General features: G+C 37.4%; 1 protein-coding gene across 3 annotated transcripts in view; it reads left to right on the forward strand.

The window, feature by feature from the left end:
* The window catches only part of rasgrp3 (RAS guanyl releasing protein 3 (calcium and DAG-regulated)), a 36357-nt gene that overhangs the window by 14347 nt on the left and 8626 nt on the right, over positions 1–13384 (forward strand). For 2 of the 3 annotated variants that reach the window (XM_059520240.1, XM_059520241.1), the window contains 6 exons: positions 3063–3286; positions 4085–4205; positions 4828–4920; positions 9311–9442; positions 9982–10129; positions 12477–12650. In XM_059520240.1, coding sequence (XP_059376223.1) covers positions 4916–4920; positions 9311–9442; positions 9982–10129; positions 12477–12650 — 459 coding nt within the window. In that variant the 5' untranslated portion in view covers positions 3063–3286; positions 4085–4205; positions 4828–4915. Of the gene's footprint in view, positions 1–3062; positions 3287–4084; positions 4206–4764; positions 4921–9310; positions 9443–9981; positions 10130–12476; positions 12651–13384 lie in introns of those variants that run through there. The other variant, XM_059520242.1, reaches the window with a different exon arrangement.

Genomic DNA, 13384 nt, shown 5'->3' on the forward strand with positions numbered 1-13384 from the left:
GCTAGTCACCGATGACCCTCCAGAGTCAGGGCTAGTCACCGATGACCCTCCAGAGTCAGGGCTAGTCACCGATGACCCTCCAGAGTCAGGGCTAGTCACCGATGACCCTCCAGAGTCAGGGCTAGTCACCGATGACCCTCCAGAGTCAGGGCTAGTCACCGATGACCTTCCAGAGTCAGGGCTAGTCACCGATGACCTTCCAGAGTCGAGTCGGGTTCCAGATGACCCTCCAGAGTCAAGTCTAGTCACTGTTAACCCTCCATTCCTCACGTCCCTGCTTAATTATTGCACCCAGCTGTCACTAATTACCTATCATCACACCCTGTCAGTTTCCCATTAGCGCTTGTCTCTCCTTGTGTATATAACCCGGTCTGTCTTAGTATGTGTCACGGAGTCGTTGTTAATTCATGTCCGTCATCTTGTCGTGCTCTTGCCTTGTGTCCTTGTTTGTTTATGTTTGGTTTGGTTTTGTTTGGTATCGACCTCTGCCTGGACTGTTTACCCTTTTGGATTGCCCTTAATAAAAGAGTTACTCGCAATTGGTTCTATCTCCGTGCCTCATTGGATCCCTGCCGTGACACTATTAATCCGCTCCTTTTAAAATCATTCTAAATAAGTGCTCAAGATTTCTTTTTCTTCTTATTATTAATACTGTTAAAAGCAGTTGTGCTGCTTAATATTTTTATGGAAACAAAGATCTTTTTTACAATGTAAATATCTTTACTGTCACTAGCTTACTTATAACTTTTGTACAGTGCATGGACAAAAAGACATCGATTTTGTATATGCCTTCTCTATGCTGTCCGAACTGAAAGAAGCCGGTTTGTTTAACATTGTTACAAAGAAAAACGTCGACATTTCCAACAAGGTCAAAATCTATTTATAAAAGCATTTGACAGAAATATACGAAATAATTCAACAGGGAAAAAGTCTGAGTCTTGAAATATTGAGTCAGGTTGGCAACTAAAGAAGGGTTTGAGAAAGATTTGACATGTATTTTCTCACAGGAACACAGTAATGCAGCTAATCTAACATTTAAGAGTGTAATTTCTTCATTTATGAAATTTAGAAACTGAAGCATATATGTAGGATCTAAATGTTGCTGACATTGTTTAATAGTGATTCATCTTAAATCATTATTATTAACTAGTATCACACTGCATTTTAGATCATGCCGGATTTTATAGAGCTTAAATCATACATTTCTTATATATTTGGTTTCATGTGATGGTTGTGTAACTGATGTCTGAGCGTGTGCTGGTCTGGATGAGGCGAGTCAGGACAGGTTCCCGCTGTCAGCACACAAACTCACAGATGAGAGAGGTGAAAATTAGCCTGAGATATTTATAACCACGGCGCTGGTCCCTTCATCTCTGTGGTCAGGGATCTGTTTTGGGTGCAGGTGTATTTTAAAATGCATTTCATTTAGATCAGGATGGAAATGTCTGATGGTTTTGCAGTTATTTTGCACGTCTCTCGCATAGATTCCTTCATCTCTTCCATCACCTGACTTGCTGGGGTCATTTATGACATCATGAAAGGGCGTCTCCAAGACAACGGCAATGAATTCCAAACAGAGTTATTGACAGTAGCGCAGGTACCTCATTTGCCCTTGTATCTCACACATGACTTCACACAGGGACTGTTTTACTTCAAAGACCAGGATGCTGATTGAAGGTCCCACAAGATTGATCTGAGCCTTCTCCGTCGCAAGCAGCTGCTTAAACTCTGTGTACATTTGCTGTTGTTGTTATGGCTAGATTTGATTTCCACTGTCTGTATTTGTTGTTGATCCTTCAGATTGCACTTTTTCTGATCCTCACTGCAATAAAAATAAACCCAAATCTAAAATTAATCTATTAGCTATTTGTGCACAGGAACACACACTTACCCTGCCCGTTTTGATAACATAGATAAAGGATTCAGGAAAAAACACACGTCATCCGGAAAACTGAGGTACACATCACAGCGTAAGACAGAAATAAAACAAAGCAACACAAGAGGAGCAAGATTTAGTGGCAGTTTAAAGGGCTAGTTATCCGTTACGTGTGGGCACGCACACGTTCAGAAGTGTTAATGAGTTAAGACACTATTATTATCTAATCAGGTAGTGTATGTCCAGCTCAGTGGGCCAGAATGATGTCATGCCATCTGTGTGGAATTGTGATGTGTGATGTAGCGTCATGCAAACAGAGCTCCCGCCAGAGAGATGAAGTATTGATAGCTGCGATAGGGAGTTCATAGAAGAATAAAGGAGTCAAACCATTCCACTTTAACGCAGGTCTGTCTGCTGATGTGGTTTGGAGAGAAGGGTTAGGGCGAAATACAAAAGGCACTTTATGGATACCATTAGTTTATTTTTTAAAGCATTTGAGGCACAAACCCCATGTTATTTTGTTTGTTTGCCTTTTGTAGGATCTATTAAATGTGTTAGATAAACTATTTTTGTAAAAAAAAATACATTTGTCTTCATTTTTATTACTTAACACTCTTATATTTAATTATTTTTATGCACATCCTTCTTAATGCAAAAAGCAAAAAAAAAAACATAATTTTGGGAGCATAATGGGAAGACAATAATCTATCAGTTTTCATATTTTAAATCTATTTTGATATTTTTTACTGACTGCATTTTTTGTTATGGCTCAAATATTTTAGCTTTTCCTAAGTGATAGCTTCTGCCATAGATCCATGGTTTGGAAATTTAGCAAAAATGGCAAGCCTCAATTTAAAATGAATTTAAAATGAAATAGCTAATTTAGTTTGACCACCTGAGGTTGACGATGAACATTCTTGAAGGTTAGGCACTTCCTTTCCTTTTTAAAAAGAATTTCAGGGCCTATTTTGTACTGCATTCATCGAAAGTGTGAAAAAGACGAAAGATCAGCTGACAAACTTTATAGCAAGAGGGGATTACTTAACAGCATCAGTTCATTCATTATAAAGCCTCATCAGTTCATTCACTAAAAAGCCCCTCGGTGCAAGCATGTGGAAGGCTTTATAAAATATTTCTTTAACTTTTTTTTTTAAAATAATTGACACTGTTTTGTTTGTTTCTGCAGTGAGGCACAAGTCATCCATTGTTCTGCTGAGCACACTGAGCACATTTAAAGGAAAAGAGACGTGGAAGAGAAAAGAAAAGAAGAGAGAAAGAGGGTGGCTTGCCTAATGGCAGAGAGCTGGATGTCCCGGTGAGGTCAGGTCGGACGGGAGGTCATGGGTTCATTTACGCTGGGGAAAGCTGCTTCTCTGGAGCTACTGCTGGAAGCCTGCATTCATGCATTTGGTGAGTGTACACTAAAATGATTCATATTTGTGAACACATTGATGTTTTTTTTTAACAGATTCACACACCAATCTCAGACTAGCTCAGTTGCTAGAGCTCATGTTGGTTCATATTCATTAATTGACTAATAATCACAGTAATTGACCACTTTTATTGGTTATGGTTGATGCCATTTTGGATCGCTGTGATTGCATATGATTAATGACCTCTGTTGTGCTTTATCATAGTTGCTAATAACTATAAATGATCATACATAAAATTCCTGCTGTTATTGATCAGTATAATCACTGATCAGTGTTATTGACCCATGTTATTGATTGATATCCTCCGTTAGATCTTTATATCAGTTTTCATATATGTATCTCATATCTCTGTTTTTGAGCTGCTATTCATACTAAAATGTGTAACCCTCTCTTTCTCCATTACTCATGCTCTATTTTTTCTTATAATATATTATAAGTTAGCACTTTAGTACTGCCCAAGTCTCTCTATTAACTAGTTGCTTATTAGAATGCCTGTTTATTAGTATTTAGCCTATTTATTGCATGACAATATTCTACATCCCTAATCCTACCAAAAACCTAAACTTAACTACTTTACTAATTAATAATAAGCAGCAAATCAGGGGTTTATTGAGGCAAATGTCATAGTTTATGGTTTGTTAATAGCAAAAACTGTACCTTAAAATACAGTGTGACCTATTATGTTTTTTTTATTTTTAAAATTATGATTATATTATATTATATCTGATCTTCTAGTATTCCTCCCTCTTTCTGTGACGGTCTCTTTCTGTTCTAGATGATGAAGGAGAAATGCATGAAAATCAGCTTCCCCGAACCCTTCTTCTGATGCATCGCTGGTATGTGTCCTCCACCGAGCTCGCTGGGAAACTTCTGATTATATATCCTGTGGCAGTCAAGTATGAGTGAGTGTGTGGCTTGTGTGTGGTGTTTCAGTAGATATCTGTTTTTAAGAGTGTTTGATGTTCGATCTCAGTAGATACAGTACCAAGTGGCATCTCCAAAAAAAAAAAAAAGATACTACTATACATTTCTTAGCCGTTAATGCAAAAACTTATTTTTGTGAAATGTTTTACTTGAAAGTGTGCTTCTGCTATCCTTCTTTTATATAATAATAATAAACTTTATTTTCTATAGCGCCTTTAAAAGTTACATCTCAAAGCGCTTTACCAAGGCTTACAGAAAAAAAAAATCAATAAAAAACAAATAAAAATACATTGAGATTGACCATCAGAGAAACATATCACATATCTAACTGGAAAAAATACGTTTTAAGAGAAAATTTAAAAATACTAAGGGATTCAGCCTGTCTGATTTCAGTAGGAAGAGAGTTCCAGAGTTTAGGTGCCACAGAAGAGAAGGCCCGGTCACCCATAGAGCGTAAACGAGTTACAGGAATAAAATGTGTAACATAAATGTGTAATATATAAATGCCACTTGAATTAATATGTTGTTTAATGCAATGCCATTCCTTCACTGCATACTGTATGTGCATATACTGTACATCCATAAATTCTCCAGCATGTTTAATGCTCCTTGACTGTCTATCACGTATCGTGACAGTGAGGGAGATGACTGCCAGCGGACACGACTGAAGATCTGCTATTTAATGAGGTAAATAAAAACAGCTTCCGTTTAACAAGATAAACAACCCATTTATTCCCCCTGAGTTTCCTCTTCTGAATGATTTAAGGTGTTTATTTGCATTGCTAGGCAACAACAGAACATGTCGTGAGGAGGCTATTATATAGTGGTTTTTTTTCTTTTTCTGTTCTTCCTGCGTGACTGTCGCCTTCGCTCAGAATGAGGAGTGATGATGTCACAAGGACAGCAATCGCTCCTTCAGATCAACATTTGTCCACAGTGGACACTTTGTGTTTTAGTGCATAGCAAAGAATGATTCAGCGATTCATCCATCTATTATTCACAAAGCATGTCTCCTCAGGCAACCTTTCCTTTCTTCTCTGTTCACATCTGCCTGCCAGTTTTCAGATCTATCACTCCACCGAAACCACAGGCTTTTATTCAGGATTTCAGGATTTGTTTTGAGAATAAATACAAGACTATGTAATGATCTGGGAATTAACATTTAAAGGCTGGAATACACTACTTGACTTATGAAATGTGAACTGATTGTAAAATTCTAGACATCATAGATTTTATAAACAGTCTTTAAGGGCAAACTGGGCGACATAAACAACGACTGAGGGTCTTACACTACCAGAATTGAATGTCTTTTCAATCACAACAAACTCTCACAGAAACATATTTTTTGGGATTAACGCCTTGAGATGCATCATCTCATTTTCTCTTCACACTAGGTGACGCGTCAACATTACATGCTCTAAAATTAGCTGAAAATGTCAAACATGTTTTCCTCCGAATGGATGGAATCATAGTCTGAAGCTAAAAAAATCTGACTGTTATTATCATACACTAAATCAAGAAATCCGTAAACTCAAATCTACAGACTGGCTCTGACTATAGCGTCAACTATAGATCAGGAGGAAATCAGGGCAAAACTGAGAGGGTTTATTTTCCTTTTAGGCCAAAAATGCTTGCTAATGTTGTCACATTGGACTTAAACTTACTTACCTACTTTTAGTTTTTTTCCCATGGCTTGTTACACTTGTGGTGTTCCCGGGCAAAAATGACCTACCTGCAAAAAATTTCACTAAAGTGAAAATGAGGTTAAAAAGCTCAGATCATTGAGGCCTACAATCAACAGAACTGCAAAACCTGTGCTAAAACAATAAAAATAATAAAGATTTTTTAGATTTGTTAATAATGTAGCATAGCAAGAAATTTATAAGCAATTTTTGTAGGTTGGTCAGTTTGACTGGGAACACCGCAAGTGATCACTAAGCTAATAAAAAGAAAAAGTTGGAAAAAAACAGCATAATAATAATAATAATAATAATAAACATCTGACAATGAAATGTAAAAGGAATAAGGATATCTAAGATTTCAGCCCTGTTTCTAGATCACTGATACATTTGACCATGACCATGCAAAGTCTTGTAGATATGATTAGATTTCTACTTTTCATCAAAGCACAAAGTTCTCTGTGGATCATGCTAGAGAACAGTCGTGGGGTTTTACACAAACTTATGGCATTTATGCAGCTTGTCTAGGGCTGGGATAAACGATTATTTTTTAAATGATTAATCTAGCGATTATTTTTTCAATGCATCGATTAATCTAACGATTAATTTTTCCAGACCGATTCGATTTCGATTATCTCCCCATTAATTGACTACTAACAATTTATACATGTTGATTTACATATCTGAATGAAAAAAACATCAATTCCTTAACATTGCAATATATGTTTATTGCTCTTAAAATTACAAAATAAAAGACTGACTAAGAATGCATTACTTTGCACTTGTAAAGAGATAGCATTCAATAAAACCTTGAAGCCTTGAAAACACATAGCTTACTGAAACAAGATTACTGAACACATAGGGCCTAGCTTACTGAAAAAAAGGTCTTCTTTCAGATGAAAATAACAACAACTTGATGTCTAGCATTCAATAAAAAAGTTCACCCAAAATACTTGTTTAGAGCAATTGAAAGAATACAGTAACCAATGTAAACTTTAGGGCTTTAAGCTAATACAGAGAGTGCTTTTCCAAAAAATAAAAATTAACAGTGGGAGCCAGCAGCCTGTCATGGAGAAAAAAAAATCTCCGAATGCTCCACGTGAAACTTTGGCGTTCCGCCCTTTTTCTTTCGTGTCTAATGATTTTGATTAATATGCACAAGGGAGAGGGAGAGCAAAAAGCGCTCGTGTTGTTTGAAGACTGTGAGTGCGCGCGCACAGCCGGGGCTCTCTCTCGTAAGCGCCCTGTCAGGCGCAGCACAGTCATTATATTCTACATATTCTCCGATCAAATAAGGCTTTGACAGCTGCCAAAAAAAAAGATCAATGCAGAAAAACCCCTGGATTGGTTATATAACGTTGGACAGAATGTTGATCCGGCCATCGCGTATATTCAGCGCACATAAGGCAAACGTTTTTTAGAGAAATAAAAACAGGTCGACGAATCGATGCGCATATTTTGCATATGCGCATTGCTGGGACAACGCGTCGAGGTCATCGATGACGTCGACGCAAAAAATACGTCGACGTCATCGACGACCTCGACGCGTTGTCCCAGCCCTAAGCTTGTCATTTAAGCAAAAAAATAAAAAGATATTCATAAAATGCATGTTGATTTATGGGTTTTGACTATCAAAATATGTTAATATGTAATGCATTTAATACACAATGTAATTAGCAATTTAAATCGTATTAAGTTTTAAAAGTCTAAAATAGTTTTATACTATTTGATATAAAAAAGACAAACACACTTTCAAATGTGCACACACCTGTGGTTAAGGTAACTTATCAGTTATCAGTGTATATTGAGGTGTTGTGTAAAAGTTGTTTGATGAACTTTTGACTCCTGCTCTCATTGGTCTCACTAATATGCACAGTTACACAATGCAATACTTGGGTTGTAACCTCCTAACTGCATGATGTTACTCTGACTCATACTGGGCATACATTCCAGTTGATGTTTATGTCTCAAAAAAAAAAAAGAGGAACTGAAAAACAAGAAAGAATGTGTTTTTGTGTCTCAGTGCCCTTAGTGAGTCCGACAGTCAAAAACATCTACATAATTAATGATAAAAGGCATGCATCTGACATAAATACGCTTCATCCGTTCCTTTCTCCAGGGACATGGTGAGAGTCACCAAAACAAAAACATCACAAAATGAAGGAGGTCAGTGTTTTGTAGAACTGCATCCTGCTGTGGGAAAAGTAACCTTGCTCGATTTAAAACGTAGCCTTGATATTTACTGGAAGCATCCAATCAGGCTAGATTTGTTGCTGTTTTTCAGGAGGTCCACAGGAAATCAACTCTGCATGTCTGATAGAACTACAAGAAGTATTACAATAATACCATTGTTTTTTTTATAATCATGTCAGGTTTTTGGACGTGTACCATTTAGACTTATTTATACCCACTTATTAATGTTTTCAAAAGCAGATTTTTATGCTCACCATGGGCTGGATTTATTTGATCAGTGCATTAAAAACAGTATAAACTTTAATATTGTGAAATATTATTATAATTTAAAATGTTTTTTTTTCTCCTGAATTTTTAGCAGCCAATTTTCCGATCTTCTGTGTCACATGATCCTGCAGAAATCAAATTTGCAGAAATTTTTCTACAAGCAGAAAATTGCTGATTTTGTGCTCAAGAAATATTAATATTTTGTTATATAACATAATATAAGTATTCTAAATAGGATTCTTGTAGGATTATACAGTTAGTTATTTTTTTTTTATTATTAATATTATTTTTTGTTTTTATTTACAGTTTTTTCCCCTTGTCGTCTGTCCCCAGAACAGACCTGCAAATCTTTTGGGGGTTACAACATGCCAGTTAAGAACCACAGCTATAACATACCATGAAATCCCATCTAAACACTGTTTTGCTGCATATAAATATGGTAATTCTTGCTTCAAAGAATTAACTTGTACCATCACCGTACCATGGTGCAACCATAATACTTTTTTTAAGGATAAGATGAGTTTAATTAGCACACCAGCAAACCAACTAACCAAATGTTTGCAAAGTTGTGAGCTGTTTCTGTCTTTTGCGTTTGTGGTCTAGACAGACTATGCTTCAAGGTTATAGTTCCCCACAACTTAAGTAAGTACAGTGATGATGGGTTTGAACATTTTCTCAAGGCTGTTGCCTGACAACAAACAGCATTGAGCATGGCAACTGGAGCAGTACTGAGAGGAAACTGATATATACAATGTGATTGCAGTTACTACATTTAGGTTTCTGTTATTTCGTTGAAATCGAAATGATCTGGGGCAGAAAATAAATATATGTAAACTTTCCTTTTTTGTACACTTTAAAAATCACTTTGTGTTTAGCCACCACAATAAAAGTTCAATGTTATTTACAGTTAAAAAAAACCTGTGTGTGTGTGTGTGTAGGTACTGGATAGCTGAATTCCCTGCAGAGTTTGATCTGGATCTAGGTTTGATCCGTCTTACAGAAGAATTTCGAGATGCAGCCGCTCAGCTGGGTGGTGATGAGCACATTAAACTACTTGACATTTCTACAATGTGAGTGTTGTTACAAAACACAAACACTCACTCAGGTTCTGAAGGTTGTGTATCTGCTCACAGCGTGCCAATCATTGACTGTGTCATTACTATTGACCTATTTGGCTTAATCATGAGAAACCTTTTTGATTGAAATGAAAATACTTTGTTGTAAATTCAAATGTTGCTCTTTTATGGCATAACTTGACACTAATGAGCATGTGTTTTAATCATGTGGAAATGATTGCAGAGAGCATTGTGCACCTGTCACTAACTAACACTAAATGGCATCTTACATTTTGCACATTATAATTCATGAGATCATTTCATGATTATGAGATTATAGCAGATGTTGTGTCATAATGAGCCTAAACTACATTTTTGTTTGTGCTGCGATGTTAGTGAGATAACAGTGTGACATTATATAGAGGAAGATCTATTTTCTAAATATTATGCTGAGGTAATATTGTTATATTGTTGGAGAATAATCCCCTAACTACATGGAATAACTCTGGATTTGGATTGAGCATAACACAGTGAAAACATCTTTGTCTTTTCAGCCCCTCGTATGACTGGATGCGTAAACTGACTCAGCGAAAGAAGCAGGTGAAGAAGGGTAAAGCGTCTCTGCTGTTTGATCATCTGGAACCCATTGAGTTGGCCGAACACCTCACCTTCTTAGAGTACAAGTCCATCAGGAGGATATCGGTTAGTGTGCGCAGCAGAAATGGAAAAATAGAGTGTTTCCTTCGCCTGGGAAGGCCAGCAGCTGTAGTGGACTTACGTCAGTGAAGATAATGCATGTGTGTGTGTGTTTGTTTTTGTGATATAGAAAGAAAAAAGGATTACGCATATGAGAACACACTTTAGTTCACTTATCAGCTCTGCTGATTTTTTCCATTGGCCTGCATTGTTATTCTTAGCAGCTAACAGTATTTTTTTAGTTAACAAACATCCTTCCTTTATCCATTCCTCCCTTCTAAATACTAAGCTTTGGAAAAAGTAATGTGATAGAAACCATGACATTTAAAGGGGTCATATGATGTTGCTAAAAAGAACATTATTTGTGTATTTGATGTAATTAATTGTGCTTATGTGGTTTAAGGTTCAAAAAACACATTATTTTCCACATACTGTACATTATTCTTTCTCCTCTATACCCCGCCTTTCTGAAATGCGTCGTTTTTTACAAAGCTCATCGTTCTGAAGAGCGAGGTGTGCTCTGATTAGCCAGCTATCCAGTGCTTTGTGATTGGCCGAATGCCTCAAGCGTGTGATGGAAATATTACGCCCCTTAACATACTGTAATGCGTGTCCTGGTCAGAACACCAGCGAGACAAGTCAAAAACAATAAAACTCATTACAAACGAGCCATTTGTTGCATCCAGTGGGGACATAATTATGGATTGTAATGACTTATACTGTGTTTTTACGAGTTGCGTTATATCGCGCCGTGCTGCGTAAACATAAATCCATGTCTGCATTTGTGCTTGGAGAAACAACAAACAACAAGCCCTATTCTACACCAGCAGTTCTCAATTCCCGTCCTCGCACTACCCAGCGCTGCATATTTCACATGACTCTCTTTGCTAACACACCTGATTCAGATAACCAACACGTTAGAAGTGAGCTCCGTGCATGAACTGTGTTCCCATTGACATGGTCCCTTTAGAGTGTTCATTGCTGCCTACTGCCTAAACAGGGGAAATCTGTGGAAGTTTACCTCACTTCGGAAACATTCATTCACTGATTTGCGCTGAGCAACGTCTTCACACATGGACAAGTTTGACATCATATACCTCTGTAAATAAGTCTGATTTAAATTCACATCTCGCACACTTCGATGCATATTGAATGTAACATAAATTCGATTTAATTGGAATCATGGCTTAATATCCTGTGTTGTCCACATAGTGCACTTGCGTTCAAATAGAACAAAGTCTGAAGCGATAAGAGAAACATACAAAATGTGCAGAGCAGGGGGGAGCGAGGTCTGGAATTGAGAACCACTACTCTATACCTGCTCACAATTTGCATTTGAATCATCAGTGGCAAATCCTTTACTCAGGTAAACGTTCTTACAGACTGTGAGTCAGAACAGCCGGCATTGTAGTCTAACATACTCTCTCCGGATCAGGAAACAGTCCTCCATAAAATGTGCTCCACACTAAATATTTGGGTTGAACTGTTCCTGAACAGTGTTGTAAATACAACTTTACCACTGATTTCTAGATGTGTCCTCTTTTGGAAGGCCAAACAACATGGCACCAGTGGAAACTGCAAGAATCAAAGTTACGCCTTCTTTCTTTGAGTGAATATTTGGGTGGTAATTTGCAAATCTTCCCACATCGTGATGTAGACATGTGGGAGGGGGAGTGTTAGAACGAGACCGTTTTGGAGGGGAGTGTGGTTGACTCTTAACTGTAATAAAATATCTCTTTGGATTTGAGACTTTAGTCTTCACAACTTTACAGATCTTCTTTATGCACCAAGAGCTTGTAACACTCCATAGAGAAAGGAAAACTTGAAATCGCATCATATGACCCCTTTAAAGGAATAGTTCACCCAAAAATGAAAATTTGATGAAAATCTACTCACCCTCAGTAGTGGTAGTGTGCACTCACATTCTAAAGGATCTACAGTATTGGTGAGCAAGTGACGTAATGCTAAATTTATCCAAATCTGTTCCAAGAAAGAAAGAAAAAAATCTATATCTTGGATGGCCTGAGGAAGTGTAAATTAACAGCAAATTTTCATTTTTGGGTGAAATTGAAATGTGTGTGTCAGTCAAATTGCAAACTGGACTTTTTAAAAGCTGCATATGAGAGACTTTAGGGCGATCTGATTCACCAGAATGAATCCGTCTGTATATTTACAGTAACCATCTAAATGAACCTCTTCACTAGAATGAAGACTGGCTATTTAATTTAGCATGCTTATTCACAAGTATCAAAAATGAGTTTGTTATTGGAAAAGGTTTGTTACTTTGAAAACAGCTGTACTACTTTGTTTCTTTCTAAAACTAGTATGAATTTGTCCCTGTTTATGTCCTCAGTTCACAGATTACCAGAGTTACGTGATTCATGGCTGTCTAGTAGATAACCCCACATTAGAGCGCTCCATCGCTCTGTTTAACGGGATCTCCCAGTGGGTTCAGCTGATGGTTCTCAGTAAACTTACCCCTCAGCACAGAGCAGAGGTCATCAACAAATACATCCATGTTGCACAGGTAAGAACATAAATTTATCTTCAGCTTGTCTAACAGGATCGGAGGATTCCTGAAGAATGTAATATAATATATAATAATACAGGGGTAAGGAATAAAGGAACAGGAAATGTAGCTTCAAGGTAATGACGCCCATAAAATGATCGAATTACTCATTATGAAAGACTAAGTTTGGTAAAAAGCCAGGATTCTGAAAAACAAACGTGCATTCTGAGTAGTGCACTAAAGCGACACGCTGTCGAACTGTACCCTTGATTACGCAAATGCGAGACCCTTCACCCAGCGAACCAGTTTCTGTCAGTGCTTTCTGAAAGCAGCTAGATGACATTTCCAGGCCCTTTGATATGTAAATGTCTGCCAACGAAAGAGTTTGAGGGAGCCGCCTGCCTGCTCTCACGCCGCCGGGGGTGTATGAAACGCCTCTATTATGAAGAGCATCCAGGCATCCCTTTAGTACAAAGCCTGTGCTTTTAGTATCTGTTTTAAGGCCTGCTGGGCATGATCTGTGTCAGCTAATAGATGTTAAGTGTTGAGCTGTCGAGTTGCTGGAGCTCCAGTAATAAAGGAGAGCTCTGCTTTCATGAGATCAGCCAGCACTTGTGCAATTATGCTGCAAATGAAAAGCCCTAGATTATATATGAACTAATGAACTATCAATCTATCTATCTATCTATCTATCTATCTATCTATCTATCTATCTATCTATCTATCTATCTATCTATCTATCTATCTATCTA

This window comes from Carassius carassius, chromosome 32, assembly GCF_963082965.1.
Source record: "Carassius carassius chromosome 32, fCarCar2.1, whole genome shotgun sequence".
In the NCBI taxonomy this organism is placed as follows: Eukaryota; Metazoa; Chordata; class Actinopteri; order Cypriniformes; family Cyprinidae; genus Carassius; species Carassius carassius.